We start from the raw sequence: 18,042 nt of genomic DNA, 5'->3' as shown, positions 1-18,042 counted from the left end.
GACAGAATGTTACCATCAGACTTAAGTGGGATGGAAGGTGACAGAATGTTTACATCAGACTTAAGTGGGATGGAAGGTGACAGAATGTTTACATCAGACTTAAGTGGGATGGAAGGTGATGGGGGTGATAGAATGGGATCATCCACAGAGACTGTGTATGTTGTTACAGGAGATGGCTCGTAGGAGAGGGAGGACAGCTAACTGTGCCCAATATAGAGACTATTACACAGACCCAGATCATGGTGAGAGTAGCAGAGATCGTGTTGGCATTTCGGACACTATTGTCAACTTTCCAGAAACCTGTGAGGTTGTGAGGTTGTTAGGATGTTAGGTTGTGAGGTTGTGAGGTTGTTAGGATGTTAGGTTGTTAGGATGTTAGGATGTGAGGTTGTTAGGATGTGAGGTTGTTAGGATGTGAGGTTGTGAGGTTGTTAGGATGTTAGGTTGTTAGGATGTTAGGATGTGAGGTTGTTAGGATGTTAGGATGTGAGGTTGTTAGGATGTTAGGATGTGAGGTTGTTAGGATGTTAGGTTGTTAGGATGTTAGGATGTGAGGTTGTTAGGATGTTAGGATGTGAGGTTGTTAGGATGTTAGGATGTGAGGTTGTTAGGATGTTAGGTTGTGAGGTTGTTAGGATGTGAGGTTGTTAGGTTGTGAGGTTGTTAGGATGTTAGGATGTGAGGTTGTTAGGATGTTAGGATGTGAGGTTGTTAGGATGTTAGGTTGTGAGGTTGTTAGGATGTGAGGTTGTTAGGATGTTAGGTTGTTAGGATGTGAGGTTGTGAGGTTGTGAGGTTGTTAGGATGTTAGGATGTTAGGTTGTGAGGTTGTTAGGATGTGAGGTTGTTAGGTTGTGAGGTTGTTAGGATGTTAGGTTGTTAGGATGTTAGGTTGTGAGGTTGTTAGGTTGTTAGGATGTGAGGTTGTTAGGATGTTAGGTTGTGAGGTACAACGTCATTACTCTTTCCTCATTTCTAACAGCCAGTGAACACTTGACAGATTACATGCAGTAGTTATTCTCAGGACAGTAAGTGGAGGAGGTTAAGGTCAGGAGTCATGTTAGTAATAACAGTAGTTATTCTCAGGACAGTAAGTGGAGGAGGTTAAGGTCAGGAGTCATGTTAGTAATAACAGTAGTTATTCTCAGGACAGTAAGTGGAGGAGGTTAAGGTCAGGAGTCATGTTAGTAATAACAGTAGTTACTTTAGTAGCATTGTTAGGATATCAGTTTATGAGGACTCAGTGTTGTTCTGGTCCACAGTATTCCTTACAGCACCTGCAGCAGTAAAGATCGTCATGTCTCTCCTCAGTGGGTTTACAGTTCTCCCGTGAAGTGAGGTCCAGTTGCATAATGTGTGAGCTTGAAGATGACAGAGGAAGTGGAGCTAATGAGAGAGAAAGACTAGATGCCACTGTAGACATGCAGATAGGTTGGGTCTGGGAGCCACTTTAAACCCCATAGTTGGGTGAGCTGCTTTATTGGTTAATGGATCAGATGAAAAGGAGAGATGGTACTTTAAACAACATGTTGGAGGCATTCATGTGAAAGTCTATCCAGTGCTGAGTTACCTCAAGAGGATGTAACGTTGATTAGGATTACGCACCTGCCCATCAGGTGACCTGCCCACCAGGTGACCTGCCCATCAGGTGACCTGCCCATCAGGTGACCTGCCCATCAGGTGACCTGCCCACCAGGTGACCTGCCCACCAGGTGACCTGCCCACCAGGTGACCTGCCCATCAGGTGACCTGCCCATCAGGTGACCTGCCCATCAGGTGACCTGCCCATCAGGTGACCTGCCCACCAGGTGACCTGCCCACCAGGTGACCTGCCCACCAGGTGACCTGCCCATCAGGTGACCTGCCCACCAGGTGACCTGCCCACCAGGTGACCTGCCCATCAGGTGACCTGCCCATCAGGTGACCTGCCCACCAGGTGACCTGCCCACCAGGTGACCTGCCCACCAGGTGACCTGCCCACCAGGTGACCTGCCTACCAAGTGACCTGCCTATCAGGTGACCTGCCCATCAGGTGACAGAGAAGGAGATGGGGAGCAAAGTGAGGATGCCATGGCTTGGGAACCGCTCTCTGAACCTGTGTTCTGATGGTGAAGACGGGGTGAAAGCATGAGGAGGCTTTTTAGGGCTTTCATTTTGGTGGAATCCAGCAGAAAAGTGTCCTGAAGACAAAGTCAGGCGAAGACAGAGTTGGAAATGTTGTCATGTTGTCATGTTGTCATGTTGTCATGTTGTCATGTTGTCATGCATATCTTAACACGTTGTTAAATGCTGTTGTGTTTTGGTGTTTATTTTTACTTTGCAAGTGTTGTGCCATCACTCTCTCAGGAACCAGAAGGAGAAAGTTGAAACAGAAGCCAACAGCTCCAGTGGACAAGTTATTATCAGTGTCCTGTAATAAATGGAAATGGTGTGATCATAGTACTGAATGGGGCGGAAGGTAGCCCCAGTGGTGAGAGTGTTGGACTAGTAACCGAAAGGTTGCTGGATCGAATCCCCGAGCTGACAAGGTAAAAATCTGCCCTGAACAAGGCAGTTAACCCACTGTTCAGTCATTGTAAATAAGAATTTGTTCTTAACTGACTTGCCTAGTTAAAAAGGTAAACTAAAAAATAAATAATGACAAAAAAAAAAACAGTTTAGACATTTTTGCAAATGTATTAAAAACTTGTGGTCGACTTGGGGCTGTTGGTCATTCTCTCACTGCAACATGTCTTTCCATCCCATGGCAAAATGTGTCAAACTTTCTCTCTCCGGCTTTCAAGAGGGGGGAGGGCAGCAAAAAAAAGTTTTGCCCACAAAGTGGCAGGGGCCCCCCAACAAAATGTTGCTTAGGGCCTCCAAAATGCTAGAGCCAGCTCTGACTCTGCATGTGTGAATATGGATGTAGGTATGCAGACCAGCGAGCCACTGCGGCCCCTCGTGATGAGGTTTTTTGGTGGCCCCCACCCCACCGAAGTTGCCCGTCCCTGAGCTAAAGTGATGACACGGATAAACACTCCAACACGGGAAACCAGTGTTCTGTGTGGATAACACACGTGTGTTGTAATGTGACTAGGCAGTGAGAGCCTGTTAGTTAGAAGACCACATGCTCCTGCTAGGTGATAATTAACTGCTTCCTTCAGTCATCATAAAACACAGTGTAAAGCCCATTCTCTCTCTCTCACCACTCTCTTACCCTCTCACTCTTCCTACTTTCTCTCCGTCTCTCCATCCCTCCCTACACCCCCCCTCACTCTCCCCACTCTCTTTCCCCCCCTATCTACTACCACCTCCCTCCCCCACCTGGTGTTGTAGCTACTGTATAGATAGGGCCTGCAAGGTCTCCATGGTTACCATCTACTAGCCGTCTACCAACTGTCTCCCACCTGGTGTTGTAGCTACTGTATAGATAGAGCCTGCAAGGTCTCCATGGTTACCATCTACTAGCCATCTACCAACTGTCTCCCACCTGGTGTTGTAGCTACTGTATAGATAGAGCCTGCAAGGTCTCCATGGTTACCATCTACTAGCCATCTACCAACTGTCTCCCACCTGGTGTTGTAGCTACTGTATAGATAGAGCCTGCAAGGTCTCCATGGTTACCATCTACTAGCCATCTACCAACTGTCTCCCACCTGGTGTTGTAGCTACTGTATAGATAGAGCCTGCAAGGTCTCCATGGTTACCATCTACTAGCCATCTACCAACTGTCTCCCACCTGGTGTTGTAGCTACTGTATAGATAGAGCCTGCAAGGTCTCCATGGTTACCATCTACTAGCCATCTACCAACTGTCTCCCACCTGGTGTTGTAGCTACCGTATAGATAGAGCCTGCAAGGTCTCCATGGTTACCATCTACTAGCCATCTACCAACTGCAGAAAGAACAGCTGTGATCACATCAGGAAGTAACCTCAAGGTAAAATGTTGAATGATTTAAATGGTTCTAAGCATCCTTACAGGCTATCATGTATATGACACAGCCAAGATAACATCAGCCTATATTTCTAGAGAGATTACCAGACCCATCATTAGTCATTTTCAATATACAAAGACACTAAAAACATGCACTAAAACAATCCCATTCCACTACTGAGAAAACAGGGGGAAAAACGAGTTCTATGGTTTTCATTGACCGTCATCAGTACATTTAGATGGAGACTTTTAAAGACAGAGGGGACCAGACATCAATGTGTCCCCACTCTCCTCTTCTCTCCCCCCACTCTCCTCTTCTCTCCCCCCCTCTCCTCTTCTCTCCCCCCCACTCTCCTCTTCTCTCCCCTCCACTCTCCTCTTCTCTCCCCCCCTACTCTCCTCTTCTCTCCCCTCCACTCTCCTCTTCTCTCCCCCCCACTCTCCTCTTCTCTCCCCCCACTCTCCTCTTCTCTCCCCCCCTACTCTCCTCTTCTCTCCCCTCCACTCTCCTCTTCTCTCCCCCCCACTCTCCTCTTCACCCCCCCCCACTCTCCTCTTCTCTCCCCCCCACTCTCCTCTTCTCCCCCCCCCCACTCTCCTCTTCTCTCCCCCCCCACTCTCCTCTTCTCTCCCCCCTCTCCTCTTCTCTCCCCCCACTCTCCTCTTCTCTCCCCCCACTCTCCTCTTCTCTCCCCCCTACTCTCCTCTTCTCTCCCCCCACTCTCCTCTTCTCTCCCCCCCACTCTCCTCTTCTCTCCCCCCTCTCCTCTTCTCTCCCCCCACTCTCCTCTTCTCTCCCCCCCACTCTCCTCTTCTCTCCCCCCCACTCTCCTCTTCTCTCCCCCCCACTCTCCTCTTCTCTCCCCCCCACTCTCCTCTTCTCCCCCCCCACTCTCCTCTTCTCTCCCCCCCACTCTCCTCTTCTCTCCCCCCCACTCTCCTCTTCTCTCCCCCCGCTCCTCTTCTCTCCCCCCACTCTCCTCTTCTCTCCCCCCTACTCTCCTCTTCTCTCCCCCCGCTCTCCTCTTCTCTCCCCCCGCTCTCCTCTTCTCTCCCCCCACTCTCCTCTTCTCTCCCCCCACTCTCCTCTTCTCTCCCCCCACTCTAATCTTCTCTCCCCCCTCTCCTCTTCCCCCCTGTCCTCTTCTCTCCCCCCCTGTCCTCTTCTCTCCCCCCCGCTCTCCTCTTCTCTCCCCCCCACTCTCCTCTTCTCTCCCCCCCTCTCCCCCCGCTCTCCTCTTCTCTCCCCCCGCTCTCCTCTTCTCTCCCCCCGCTCTCCTCTTCTCTCCCCCCGCTCTCCTCTTCTCTCCCCCCGCTCTCCTCTTCTCTCCCCCCACTCTCCTCTTCTCTCCCCCCACTCTCCTCTTCTCTCCCCCCTCTCCTCTTCTCTCCCCCCTCTCTCCTCTTCTCCCCCCCCCCCCCCCCCCACTCTCCTCCTCCCCGCCCCCCCTCTCCTCTGATAGGAGTTAAAAGGACCCTTTCTATTTCAGGAGGTAGGGCAGGTCATATTTAGTGTAATATTGACCCCAACCAACCTTGCACTCACACAGAGACAGATACAAGTGAACACACACATGCAGACAAAACATAACACACACCTTGAGGATCTCATTGAAGCCGTATTGTTTCTCCATAATCTGGTGTTTCTCTGAGTCCAGGATGGCACAGCACACCAGCAGGTGGAAGTTCTGGCACGGCAGCCCGGTCCACATTACCTGAAGTCAACCCAGAGACAATCAGAGTTGGTGTGTGTGTGTGAGAGATACAGTATCTGCATCATTACGTCTGATAAATCAAACTAATTGTTGTGATTCTGTGAAACATAATTAAATTAATGCTAATTGGCTTGTGTTTCCTCGCAATGCCTCTGGACGAATGGAGAGATGATGAAATGAAAACTAAAACTACGGGCCTTTTAATCAGGTTACTGATTCATCTACGGGGAGTTAGGAGGAGGAGGAGGAGAGACTGAGGATCAGCAGGACCAGAGAGTCAGGGGACAGAGAGAGGCCACTGATTGATCAAGTGCTCACTGTAATGACTGATTGGCCTCTTTGATTGATTGGCTACATTGACTGTGTGGGCTGATCGATCATTAGAGAACAGACAATTGATTAACGGTAAACGCCTTGAATGTCTGTGACTCACCTCCCAAAGACGCAGGACATCAGGGAAACTCAGTTCTCTCTTGAAGCGAATCAGGAGCCAGCGGAAGCAGAAGTACAGGTGACCAGAGTCCTGGGCCACTGTAAGACACACACACACAAGGTTAGCAGAAGTACAGGTGACCAGAGTCCTGGGCCACTGTAAGATGGACACACACACACACACACACACACGAGGTTAGCAGAAGTACAGGTAGCCTCTAACATAAGGTTAGAATGAAGGGAACCCGACAACATCTCAGGTATTGCCTTTAGACATCATGAGCTGAAAAGCCATTGGGCATAGATCCAACCGTCCCTGAGGGGGTTAAATCCACTCTGAATGTGTCAGAGTTGTGAGCATCTCTGAGGGGGTTAAATCCACTCTGAATGTGTCAGAGTTGTGAGCATCTCTGAGGGGGTTACATCCACTCTGAATGTGTCAGAGTTGTGAGCATCTCCGAGGGGGTTAAATCCACTCTGGATGTGTCAGAGTTGTGAGCATCTCTGAGGGGGTTAAATCCACTCTGAATGTGTCAGAGTTGTGAGCATCTCTGAGGGGGTTAAATCCACTCTGAATGTGTCAGAGTTGTGAGCATCTCTGAGGGGGTTACATCCACTCTGAATGTGTCAGAGTTGTGAGCATCTCTGAGGGGGTTAAATCCACTCTGAATGTGTCAGAGTTGTGAGCATCTCTGAGGGGGTTACATCCACTCTGAATGTGTCAGAGTTGTGAGCATCTCTGAGGGGGTTACATCCACTCTGAATGTGTCAGAGTTGTGAGCATCTCTGAGGGGGTTAAATCCACTCTGAATGTGTCAGAGTTGTGAGCATCTCTGAGGGGGTTAAATCCACTCTGATTGTGTCAGAGTTGTGAGCATCTCTGATCAAGGAGCTGAAGGAATATCAATAGTGAGGAAGAGGAGGCTCGTAAATTAAAGTCAACCAATCATAGACCTTAAGCCTCTTACGTCCCCTCTCTATCTCTTCTTTCTCCCCTTCACCCCCCCCCCCCACAAGACAATAACGTCCATCACTATGGTTCTCTTCCTGCCCTCAATCTAACCTTTCCAGCTCAAATTAAAGCCATAAATAACACATTTCATTTACATATTATTGAATTTTCTTGGTTTATTGTTCTTGGAAGCTCTCTAAATTCCGAAGGAGCTGTTGTTGTTATCCGGGCGAGGTAACGAACAGCAGACCAGTTTTAGTAGGGTGGCTGAGCGAGCCCAAATTAATCAAGAAAATTAATGACTATAAAGTACGCGGTGATAAATCAACATGGTCCCAATCAGACTGCACGGTAGCGCTAGCCGCATTTAAACAGCCTAATTCAAAACAACTTATCAGGGACTGTTTAGGGATGCGGCTACCCCCTGTGACCTCTAGCAAATAGGAGACTTTTCCAAAACAGAACACACCATATTTATCTCATTACAAAGTCTTAGTCAAACTCGGATAAACTCTTGTTTTTCTTTCGAAGGCAAAATGTGGCGTCGGCACTTGTGAGAGAGAGAGAGAAAACACAAGGGAAATGTTTCACTGGCTCCATCAAGGTGATTATCTAGTACACTTATGATGAGGATGAATGTGTGTTCCGTTGTCACGGTGAACGTTCTATTCTGTGGATTCTAAATGGCAGTAATGGGTGTTGTTCATTAGGGAGGGGCTGGACTACCGGGACTCCAATAATTGACACTAAAATGTAATTTTCTGTAAGGACTTTTTTTTTTTTAAAGCATGCCCTGTGTGTGTGTGTGTGTTCCCCCTCACCCAGGTAGTTCCAGAAGGACAGGTCCAGTAGTCGTAGCAGTGTGTGTGTGTGTGTGTGTGTGTGCCCCTCACCCAGGTAGTTCCAGAAGGACAGGTCCAGTAGTCGTAGCAGTGTGTGTGTGTGTGTGTGTGTGTGCCCCTCACCCTGGTAGTTCCAGAAGGACAGGTCCAGTAGTTGTAGCAGAGTGTGTGTGTGTGCACCCCTCACCCAGGCAGTTCCAGAAGGACAGGTCCAATAGTCATAGCAGAGTGTGTGTGTGTGTGTGTGTGTGTGTGTGCGCCCCTCACCCAGGTAGTTCCAGAAGGACAGGTCCAGTAGTCGTAGCAGAGTGCTGAGCTGGATCAGTTGAGTCTTCATTCCCTGCATCTGCTCCTCAAAGTTCTGGTGCTGAGAATTTAGACAGAATGGAAATATATTCACACGATACAGACTACACGATGGACACTATGTGGACGCCTGCTCGTCAAACATCTCCTTCCAAAATCATGGGCATCAACATGGAGTTGGTCCCCCCTTTTGTTGCTATAACAGTCTCTACTCCTCTGGGAAGGCTTTCCACTAGATGTTGGAACATTGCTGTGGGGGACTTTGTTTCATTCAGCCACAAGAGCATTGGTGAGGTCGGGCACAGATTAGGCCTGGCTCGCAGTCGGCGTTCCAATTCATCCTAAAGTTGTTTGATTGGGGGTTGAGGTCAGGGCACCGTGCAGACCGGTCAAGTTCTTCCCATACCGATCTCGACAAAGCATTTCTGTATTAATTATTCCTCCTCCTCCACACTTTACAGTTAACACTACCTGCCCCATGCATAGTGCCATCTTGGCATCCGCCTCCTAACCCAGATTAGTCCGTCGGACTGCCAGATGAAGCGTGCCGGCATTCAGCCAGCCGGCCAGTCAGCCAGCCAGCCGGCAGGCCGGCCAGCCAGCCTGTCGGCCAGCCAGCCAGTCGGCCGTCCAGCCAGTCGGCCAGCCAGTCAGTCATTCGGCCAGTCAGCCAGCCAGTCGGCCAGCCAGCCAGCCAGCCGGCCAGCCGGCCAGTCGGCCAGTCGGCCAGCCAGCCAGTCGGCCAGCCAGCCAGCCAGCCAGTCAGCCAGCCAGCCAGTCAGCCAGCCAGCCAGTCAGCCAGCCAGCCAGCCAGCCAGCCCGTCACATAACACCACATTGATTCTCTCTACTCCTCAATCACCAGTTTTCCTTTTACCTTCTGGCAGGCGTTTACATCAATAACCCTGATGTTGCCATGTTTGATGTATTAATGGGTGGGATGACAGCTACAGTGCTGGAGATGACAAGGTCTTTGGGTTTTCTTTGAATAACAAGGGCCTGTCAGGTACAAGACCACTCAGCCGAGTAATAATAACATGATTGCTGTTTACCCTAACCTGTGTGTCTGTGTGTAGCTGTTTACCAGGGTAGACCAGCCCTGGGCTACAGTATCTATAAAGCTATGGATGGTTAATGAACACGAAGTCCCCTTTAAATTACTTCAGCAGCTATCTGGAGGAAAGAGTAGAGGAAACAGACAGGAGGCTGGATGGTGTCGTAACAGACAGGAAGCTGGATGGTGTCGTAACAGACGGGAAGCTGGATGGTGTCGTAACAGACAGGAAGCTGGATGGTGTCATAACAGACAGGAAGCTGGATGGTGTCGTAACAGACAGGAAGCTGGATGGTGTCGTAACAGACAGGAAGCTGGATGGTGTCGTAACAGAATAGACAGGAAGCTGGAGGGTGTCGTAACAGACAGGAAGCTGGATGGTGTCGTAACAGACAGGAAGCTGGATGGTGTCGTAACAGACAGGAAGCTGGATGGTGTCGTAACAGAATAGACAGGAAGCTGGAGGGTGTTGTAACAAAATAGACAGGAAGCTGGAGGGTGTCGTAACAGAATAGACAGGAAGCTGGAGGGTGTCGTAACAGAAGACAGGAAGCTGGATGGTGTAACAGAAGACAGGAAGCTGGAGGGTGTCGTAACAGAAGACAGGAAGCTGGATGGTGTAACAGAAGACAGGAAGCTGGATGGTGTCGTTAACAGAACAGACAGGAAGCTGGATGGTGTCGTAACAGAAGACAGGAAGCTGGATGGTGTAACAGAAGACAGGAAGCTGGATGGTGTCGTTAACAGAACAGACAGGAAGCTGGATGGCGTCGTAACGTAACAGACAGGAAGCTGGATGGTGTCGTTAACAGAACAGACAGGAAGCTGGATGGTGTCGTTAACAGAACAGACAGGAAGCTGGATGGTGTCGTAACAGAACAGACAGGAAGCTGGATGGTGTCGTAACAGAACAGACAGGAAGCTGGATGGTGTCGTAACAGAACAGACAGGAAGCTGGATGGTGTAACAGAAGACAGGAAGCTGGAGGGTGTCGTAACAGAAGACAGGAAGCTGGATGGTGTAACAGAAGACAGGAAGCTGGATGGTGTCGTTAACAGAACAGACAGGAAGCTGGATGGCGTCGTAACGTAACAGACAGGAAGCTGGATGGTGTTGTAATAAGTTGGATAATAAGACAGACAGAAACTAATTCAGAACACAAATCATAGAGCTGGAGTGACATCACAAAGTGTCAGGGCTCTGCTCAGCTATTGGTGGAGGCTATGAGAGCGAGGTCTTCGATGCATCCTTTGTGAAATGCACCATGGGAACCCAGCGTGGTCAGGTAATCAGGTCTCACTCTACCAACACTTACCTAGTTGGCCTCCCTCTCTCATTAAACAGGAAGAACTGTGCTGTCATATACCAACACAGAGGTAAGTGGAGGTCTCACCCACAGACATGGAATGACTAGAATGGACATCCTCATTTAATTTGCTTTGGTCTGAGGGGCTTTGTCCATTCTAGTATTTATATTTCTGTGTTACGTATGTTCTAATAATTCAGATGTTCTCAGGTTTTACCCATCTGGTCCATGAAGGAGACAAACCACTAAACGGTTATGTCCCTGCTAGTTTATCTAGCCAATTTCTATGGTCTTATTAAGTTATGTCTGTTCTAGTATATCTAGCTCTATGTTGTCAGTCTCACCATCTGGTCCATGAAGGAGACAAACCACTAAAAGGTTATGTCCCTGCTAGTTTATCTAGCCTATTGCTATGGTCTTATTAAGTTATGTCTGTTCTAGTATATCTAGCTCTATGTTGTCAGTCTCACCATCTGGTCCATGAAGGAGACAAACCACTAAAAGGTTATGTCCCTGCTAGTTTATCTATCCTATTTCTATGGTCTTATTAAGTTATGTCTGTTCTAGTATATCTAGTTCTATGTTGCCAGTCTCACCATCTGGTCCATGAAGGAGACAAAGCACCAGAAGGCGTCCACCTCGTCCTCCATCACATAGAGGATCGGAGACAGCAGGTCACTCATACCCTGGACATAGCCTGGTGACAGAGAGAAAACAACCCGGTTCAGTCAGCCAGTCAGTCAGCCAGCCAGTAAGTCAGCCAGCCAGCCAGCCAACCGGCCGGCCAGCCAGTAAGTCAGTCAGTCAGCCAGCCAGCCAGCCAGTAAGTCAGTCAGCCAGCCAGTCAGGCAGTCAGTAAGTCAGCCAGCCAGCCAGCCAGCCAGTCAGTCAGTCAGCCAGCCAGCCAGCCAGTCAGGCAGTCAGTAAGTCAGGCAGTCAGTAAGTCAGCCAGTCAGTAAGTAAGTCAGTAAGTCAGCCAGTCAGCCAGCCAGCCAAAGCCTGGTGGTGACAGAGAGAGGATTTGAAACAGTTCTGGAGTGTTTTCATTCCAACACAATCTTGACCACAGGAGGTTGGTGACAGCTTAATTGGGGAGGACAGGCTCGTGGTAATGACTGGGGCGGAATCAGTGGAATGGTATCAAATACATGGTTTCCATGTGTTTGATGCCGTTCCATTCACTCCGTTCCAGCCATTATTATGAGCCGTCCTCCCCTCAGCAGCCTCCACTGATCACGTCTGGTGCTGAGTGGCATCTAGTATTTATTGTTGGTGAATCCTCAGTAAAAACCCAGTAGAGGCCGAGTACATGCAGTATGACAAGCGTGGTCTTACCCAGGTCAAAGTCATTCAGTATGACCAGCTTTGTCTTACCCAGGTCAAAGTCATTCAGTATGACAAGCTTTGTCTTACCCAGGTCAAAGTAATTCAATATGACAAGCTTTGTTTTACCCAGGTCAAAGTCATTCAGTATGACCAGCTTTGTCTTACCCAGGTCAAAGTCATTCAGTATGACAAGCTTCGTCTTACCCAGGTCAAAGTCATTCAGTATGACCAGCTTTGTCTTACCCAGGTCAAAGTCATTCAGTATGACAAGCGTGGTCTTACCCAGGTCAAAGTCATTCAGTATGACAAGCGTGGTCTTACCCAGGTGAAAGTCATTCAGTATGACCAGCTTTGTCTTACCCAGGTCAAAGTCATTCAGTATGACCAGCTTTGTCTTACCCAGGTCAAAGTCATTCAGTATGACCAGCTTTGTCTTACCCAGGTCAAAGTCATTCAGTATGACCAGCTTTGTCTTACCCAGGTCAAGGTCATTCAGTATGACCAGCTTTGTCTTACCCAGGTCAAAGTCATTCAGTATGACAAGTGTGGTCTTACCCAGGTCAAAGTCATTCAGTATGACAAGCGTGGTCTTACCCAGGTCAAAGTCATTCAGTATGACCAGCTTTGTCTTACCCAGGTCAAAGTCATTCAGTATGACAAGTGTGGTCTTGCCCAGGTCAAAGTCATTCAGTATGACCAGCTTTGTCTTACCCAGGTCAAAGTCATTCAGTATGACCAGCTTTGTCTTACCCAGGTCAAAGTCATTCAGTATGACCAGCTTTGTCTTACCCAGGTCAAAGTCATTCAGTATGACAAGTGTGGTCTTACCCAGGTCAAAGTCATTCAGTATGACAAGCGTGGTCTTACCCAGGTCAAAGTCATTCAGTATGACAAGCGTGGTCTTACCCAGGTCAAAGTCATACATGCAGTAGGTCATGAGGACATCGTGCAGCAGAATCAGTCCTGGGTTGTCTTGTCCTTCATAGAAAGTGTTGGTCCGATCTGTCCTGTTCACGTCTTTCTCTGTGGAGGAAAACAACACAGTCAGAGACCTTAGAATCCCCTTAATTCACCAAATACATTTGCATGTACATGAAGAACATCATGAGTCAGATGACATGGAACAGAAGGAACCTGATCGTAGGATCCGCACTCCTCACAACTCAGAGACACTTTATGATTATAGGCTCCGACTTCACCACACATCTCGTCTGCCTGATTGTCCTTAGACGAAAAGTTTACTGCCAGGAGTTGAAATCAGAAATGGGACCAGCAGCACTTCCAACAGTTCAGCATTGCTCCGTGCAAGCCGCCGCTCATTTCCATATTCATTTCAGTTGACATTTACAGAGAGCACACAACTCTAACCCTGTTACAACCGGAGCCTAATTTCAATCCATTGAATAGCAGGGGGGGGGGGGGGACGACTCAGAGAGAGAGAGAGAATAAAGAGACAGAGAGAACAGAAATGCCAAGTCCATTGAGGAGCCAGCCAGATCCAGTATGGATCATTCCTCAACGATCAGGAGGAGATGAGATCCCATTACCTGGCTGACATGGGCCCTGTCCCAAATGACAACCTGCTCCCTATTTAGTGCACATAGGGCTCAGGTCAAAAGTAGTGCACTATGTACAGGGTATAAGGTGCCATTTGGGACGCAGGTTTTGGGGCTGGGTTCTCCAGGCGGACGACGCTGATGGAATATTGAATAAATAAAACATGGGGTTGATCCGATGGGAGACAGATTGATTCCAGGCTCAGCTCAGTCGTAAAGTAGCTAAACTAGGAAAGGTGTCACACTTGGTTTCAAATGGTTTTGCTGAGCAGTTTGGGGTGAGACCTGGAGAAATGTGGCCAACTTTTGTTCTTCACTGGCTGGTGGAAGTTAAGTTGCTGACGGAGGCTGTTGGAACAAGGAGTCTAACTCATTAACATATTGGAAAGGTCTCCCGTTTGTCACAGTGCCCATTGTTCAAACCACGTAACCATCCAACTGTCAGACCAATAGAATACAACTATTGTCCATCGATTAGAAGAGAAAACTTTCTTCTGGCTTCCTCAACAACCCCAGACAGAGCCCCCAGAGAGAGCCCCCAAAGAGAGCCCCCAAAGAGAGCCCCCAAAGAGAGCCCCCAAAGAGAGCCCCCAAAGAGAGCCCCCAAAGAGAGCCCCCAGACATAGCCCCCAGACATAGCCCCCAGACATAGCCCCCAGACATAGCCCCCAGACATAGCCCCCAGACATAGCCCCCAGACATAGCCCCCAGACATAGCCCCCAGACATAGCCCCCAGACATAGCCCCCAGACAGAGCCCCCAGAGAGAGCCCCCAGAGAGAGCCCCCAGAGAGAGCCCCCAGAGAGAGCCCCCAGACATAGCCCCCAGACATAGCCCCCAGACATAGCCCCCAGACATAGCCCCCAGACATAGCCCCCAGACATAGCCCCCAGACATAGCCCCCAGACAGAGCCCCCAGACAGAGCCCCCAGACATAGCCCCCAGACATAGCCCCCAGACATAGCCCCCAGACATAGCCCACAGACAGAGCCCCCAGACAGAGCCCCCAGACAGAGCCCCCAGACAGAGCCCCCAGACAGAGCCCCCAGACAGAGCCCCCAGACAGACCCCCAGACAGAGCCCCCAGACAGAGCCCCCAGATGTACAGGGTCAGCAGCAGCGCCCCTGGATGGAGAGCAATCTTGGGGGGCTAACATTCTGTTAGAAGTGACGATGATGGTGATGACCTATTAGACTCCAGACTAACATTCTGTTAGTAGTGATGATGATGATGACCTATTAGACTCCAGACTAACATTCTGTTAGAAGTGATGATGGTGATGACCTATTAGACTCCAGACTAACATTCTGTTAGAAGTGATGATGGTGATGACCTATTAGACTCCTGACTAACATTCTGTTAGAAGTGACGATGATGGTGATGACCTATTAGACTCCTGACTAACATTCTGTTAGAAGTGATGATGATGACCTATTAGACTCCTGACTAACATTCTGTTAGAAGTGATGGTGATGATGACCTATTAGACTCCTGACTAACATTCTGTTAGTAGTGATGATGATGACCTGTTAGACTCCTGACTAACATTCTGTTAGTAGTGATGATGATGACCTGTTAGACTCCTGACTAACATTCTGTTAGTAGTGATGATGATGATGACCTATTAGACTCCTGACTAACATTCTGTTAGAAGTGATGGTGATGATGACCTATTAGACTCCTGTGGTCTCTAAACATGCTGTTAGAAGTGATGATGGATGATGATGACCTATTAGACTCCTGTGGTCTCTAAACATGCTGTTAGAAGTGATGATGGATGGTGATGACCTATTAGACTCCTGTGGTCTCTAAACATGCTGTTAGAAGTGATGATGGATGATGATGACCTATTAGACTCCTGTGGTCTCTAAACATGCTGTTAGAAGTGATGATGATGATGATTACCTATTAGACTCCTGTGGTCTCTAAACATGCTTTTTAGAAGTGATGATGGATGATGATTACCTATTAGACTCCTGTGGTCTCTAAACATGCTGTTGCGTTTCTCCTGCTCCTCACTCACTGACTTCCACTGGAGCTTCATACGGAAGTACTCATCCCTGAGGAAAGAGGATGAGAAGAGAGGGGGAATAAGTACTCATCCCTGAGGAAAGAGGATGAGAAGAGAGGGGGAATAAGTACTCATCCCTGAGGAAAGAGGATGAGAAGAGAGGGGGAATAAGTACTCATCCCTGAGGAAAGAGGATGAGAAGAGAGGGGGAATAAGTACTCATCCCTGAGGAAAGAGGATGAGAAGAGAGGGGGAATAAGTACTCATCCCTGGGGAAAGAGGATGAGAAGAGAGGGGGAATAAGTACTCATCCCTGAGGAAAGAGGATGAGAAGAGAGAAAAGAGGATGAGGAGAGAGGGAATAAGTACTCATCCCTGAGGAAAGAGGATGAGAAGAGAGGGGGAATAAGTACTCATCCCTGAGGAAAGAGGATGAGAAGAGAGAAAAGAGGATGAGGAGAGAGGGACTCATCCTGAGGAAAGAGAGGAAAGTAAAGGAGTGAGACAACGGAGAATATTTCACATAGTACATTAGTGACGGGGGGAAAAGTTGATAGTTGCATATCGCAACATTACTTTGGACCATATTATAGATAGATACCTTGACTCCAAGTAAAACATATATAAATGTATATATAGTTACATATCGCAATATTACTTTGGACCATATTATAGATACCTTGACTCCTAGTAAAACATATATAAATGTATATATTTGTTGATTTTGCTAGGTAGTGTTAGCTAGCGCTAGTTCACTTTACCTGTACTAAAACACTGGTATTTTGTGCTATAGCTTGTTCTCCTTCTTCTTTTTAAAAGCCCAGTGCACTCAAAACCTTGATTTCTCTGTCTTTTAAATATATTTGTGTATAAAATATATATGAAGTTGGAATAATATTGTGAAAATGATAATGTCCTTGTAGTGTCTCTCTCACGTTTTCCTCCCAGTCTCCTAATGAGTAGGAGTGTCTCTCTCACGTTTTCCTCCCAGTCTCCTAATGAGTAGGAGTGTCTCTCTTACGTTTTCCTCCCAGTCTCCTAATGAGTAGGAGTGTCTCTCTCACGTTTTCCTCCCAGTCTCCTAATGAGTAGGAGTGTCTCTCTTACGTTTTCCTCCCAGTCTCCTAATGAGTAGGAGTGTCTCTCTCACGTTTTCCTCCCAGTCTCCTAATGAGTAGGAGTGTCTCTCTCACGTTTTCCTCCCAGTCTCCTAATGAGTAGGAGTGTCTCTCTCACGTTTTCCTCCCAGTCTCCTAATGAGGAGTGTCTCTCTCACGTTTTCCTCCCAGTCTCCTAATGAGTAGGAGTGTCTCTCTCACGTTTTCCTCCCAGTCTCCTAATGAGGAGTGTCTCTCTCACGTTTTCCTCACAGTCTCCTAATGAGGAGTGTCTCTCTCACGTTTTCCTCCCAGTCTCCTAATGAGGAGTGTCTCTCTCACGTTTTCCTCCCAGTCTCCTAATGAGTAGGAGTGTCTCTCTTACGTTTTCCTCCCAGTCTCCTAATGAGGAGTGTCTCTCTTACGTTTTCCTCCCAGTCTCCTAATGAGTAGGAGTGTCTCTCTCACGTTTTCCTCCCAGTCTCCTAATGAGTAGGAGTGTCTCTCTTACGTTTTCCTCCCAGTCTCCTAATGAGTAGGAGTGTCTCTCTTACGTTTTCCTCCCAGTCTCCTAATGATTAGGAGTGTCTCTCTCACGTTTTCCTCCCAGTCTCCTACTGAGTAGGAGTGTCTCTCTCACGTTTTCCTCCCAGTCTCCTAATGAGTAGGAGTGTCTCTCTTACGTTTTCCTCCCAGTCTCCTAATGAGTAGGAGTGTCTCTCTCACGTTTTCCTCCCAGTCTCCTAATGAGTAGGAGTGTCTCTCTCACGTTTTCCTCCCATTCTCCTAATGAGTAGGAGTGTCTCTCTCACGTTTTCCTCCCAGTCTCCTAATGAGTAGGAGTGTCTCTCTCACGTTTTCCTCCCAGTCTCCTAATGAGTAGGAGTGTCTCTCTCACGTTTTCCTCCCAGTCTCCTAATGAGTAGGAGTGTCTCTCTCACGTTTGCCTCCCAGTCTCCTAATGAGTAGGAGTGTCTCTCTCACGTTTTCCTCCCAGTCTCCTAATGAGTAGGAGTGTCTCTCTCACGTTTTCCTCCCAGTCTCCTAATGAGTAGGAGTGTCTCTCTCACGTTTTCCTCCCAGTCTCCTAATGAGTAGGAGTGTCTCTCTCACGTTTTCCTCCCAGTCTCCTAATGAGTAGGAGTGTCTCTCTTACGTTTTCCTCCTGGTCAGACTCCTCCTCTCCTCCAGGGTGCTCTCCCAGGGGAAGTAGCCCAGCAGAAACTTCCATGCCTCCTTCCTCAACACGTGACACAGACCCTAGGAGGGAAGGAGAGACAGAAAGAGGGATGGGGGGGAGAGACAGAAAGAGGGATGGGGGGGAGAGACAGAAAGAGGGATGGGGGGGAGAGACAGAAAGAAGGATGGGCGGGACAGAGAGAAAGTAAGAGAGGAGAGACGGACAGCTTTTATTTCCACAGTCCTACAGTAAGTAACGAACAAAACAGGCCTAACAGAGCTATTAAAGTTTCAACTGAGCCTTCGACTTCCAACGGTCGCTTCAGGGAGAGAGGCGATGTCGGGAGACAAA

The 18,042-nt window shown here is 48.4% G+C and overlaps 1 protein-coding gene across 2 annotated transcripts in view; it reads right to left on the bottom strand.

Annotated features, from left to right (window-relative positions):
* The window catches only part of LOC110519348 (TBC1 domain family member 15-like), a 78,637-nt gene that overhangs the window by 8,131 nt on the left and 52,464 nt on the right, over positions 1-18,042 (bottom strand). For both annotated transcript variants that reach the window (XR_005038455.1, XM_036956612.1), the window contains exons 9-15: positions 17,668-17,771; positions 15,369-15,463; positions 12,753-12,869; positions 11,117-11,217; positions 8,122-8,221; positions 6,062-6,159; positions 5,512-5,628 (exon numbers count right to left, since the gene is read on the bottom strand). Coding sequence is in view for 1 of the 2 variants with exons in the window: in XM_036956612.1 (XP_036812507.1) it covers positions 5,512-5,628; positions 6,062-6,159; positions 8,122-8,221; positions 11,117-11,217; positions 12,753-12,869; positions 15,369-15,463; positions 17,668-17,771 (732 nt within the window). In the remaining variant the exon portion in view is untranslated. The remainder of the gene's footprint in view (positions 1-5,511; positions 5,629-6,061; positions 6,160-8,121; positions 8,222-11,116; positions 11,218-12,752; positions 12,870-15,368; positions 15,464-17,667; positions 17,772-18,042) is intronic.

Source organism: Oncorhynchus mykiss, chromosome 21, assembly GCF_013265735.2.
Source record: "Oncorhynchus mykiss isolate Arlee chromosome 21, USDA_OmykA_1.1, whole genome shotgun sequence".
NCBI lineage: Eukaryota > Metazoa > Chordata > Actinopteri > Salmoniformes > Salmonidae > Oncorhynchus > Oncorhynchus mykiss.
The sequence above is the reverse complement of the archived record's forward strand: the minus strand, read 5'-3'. Positions and strand labels throughout refer to the sequence as shown.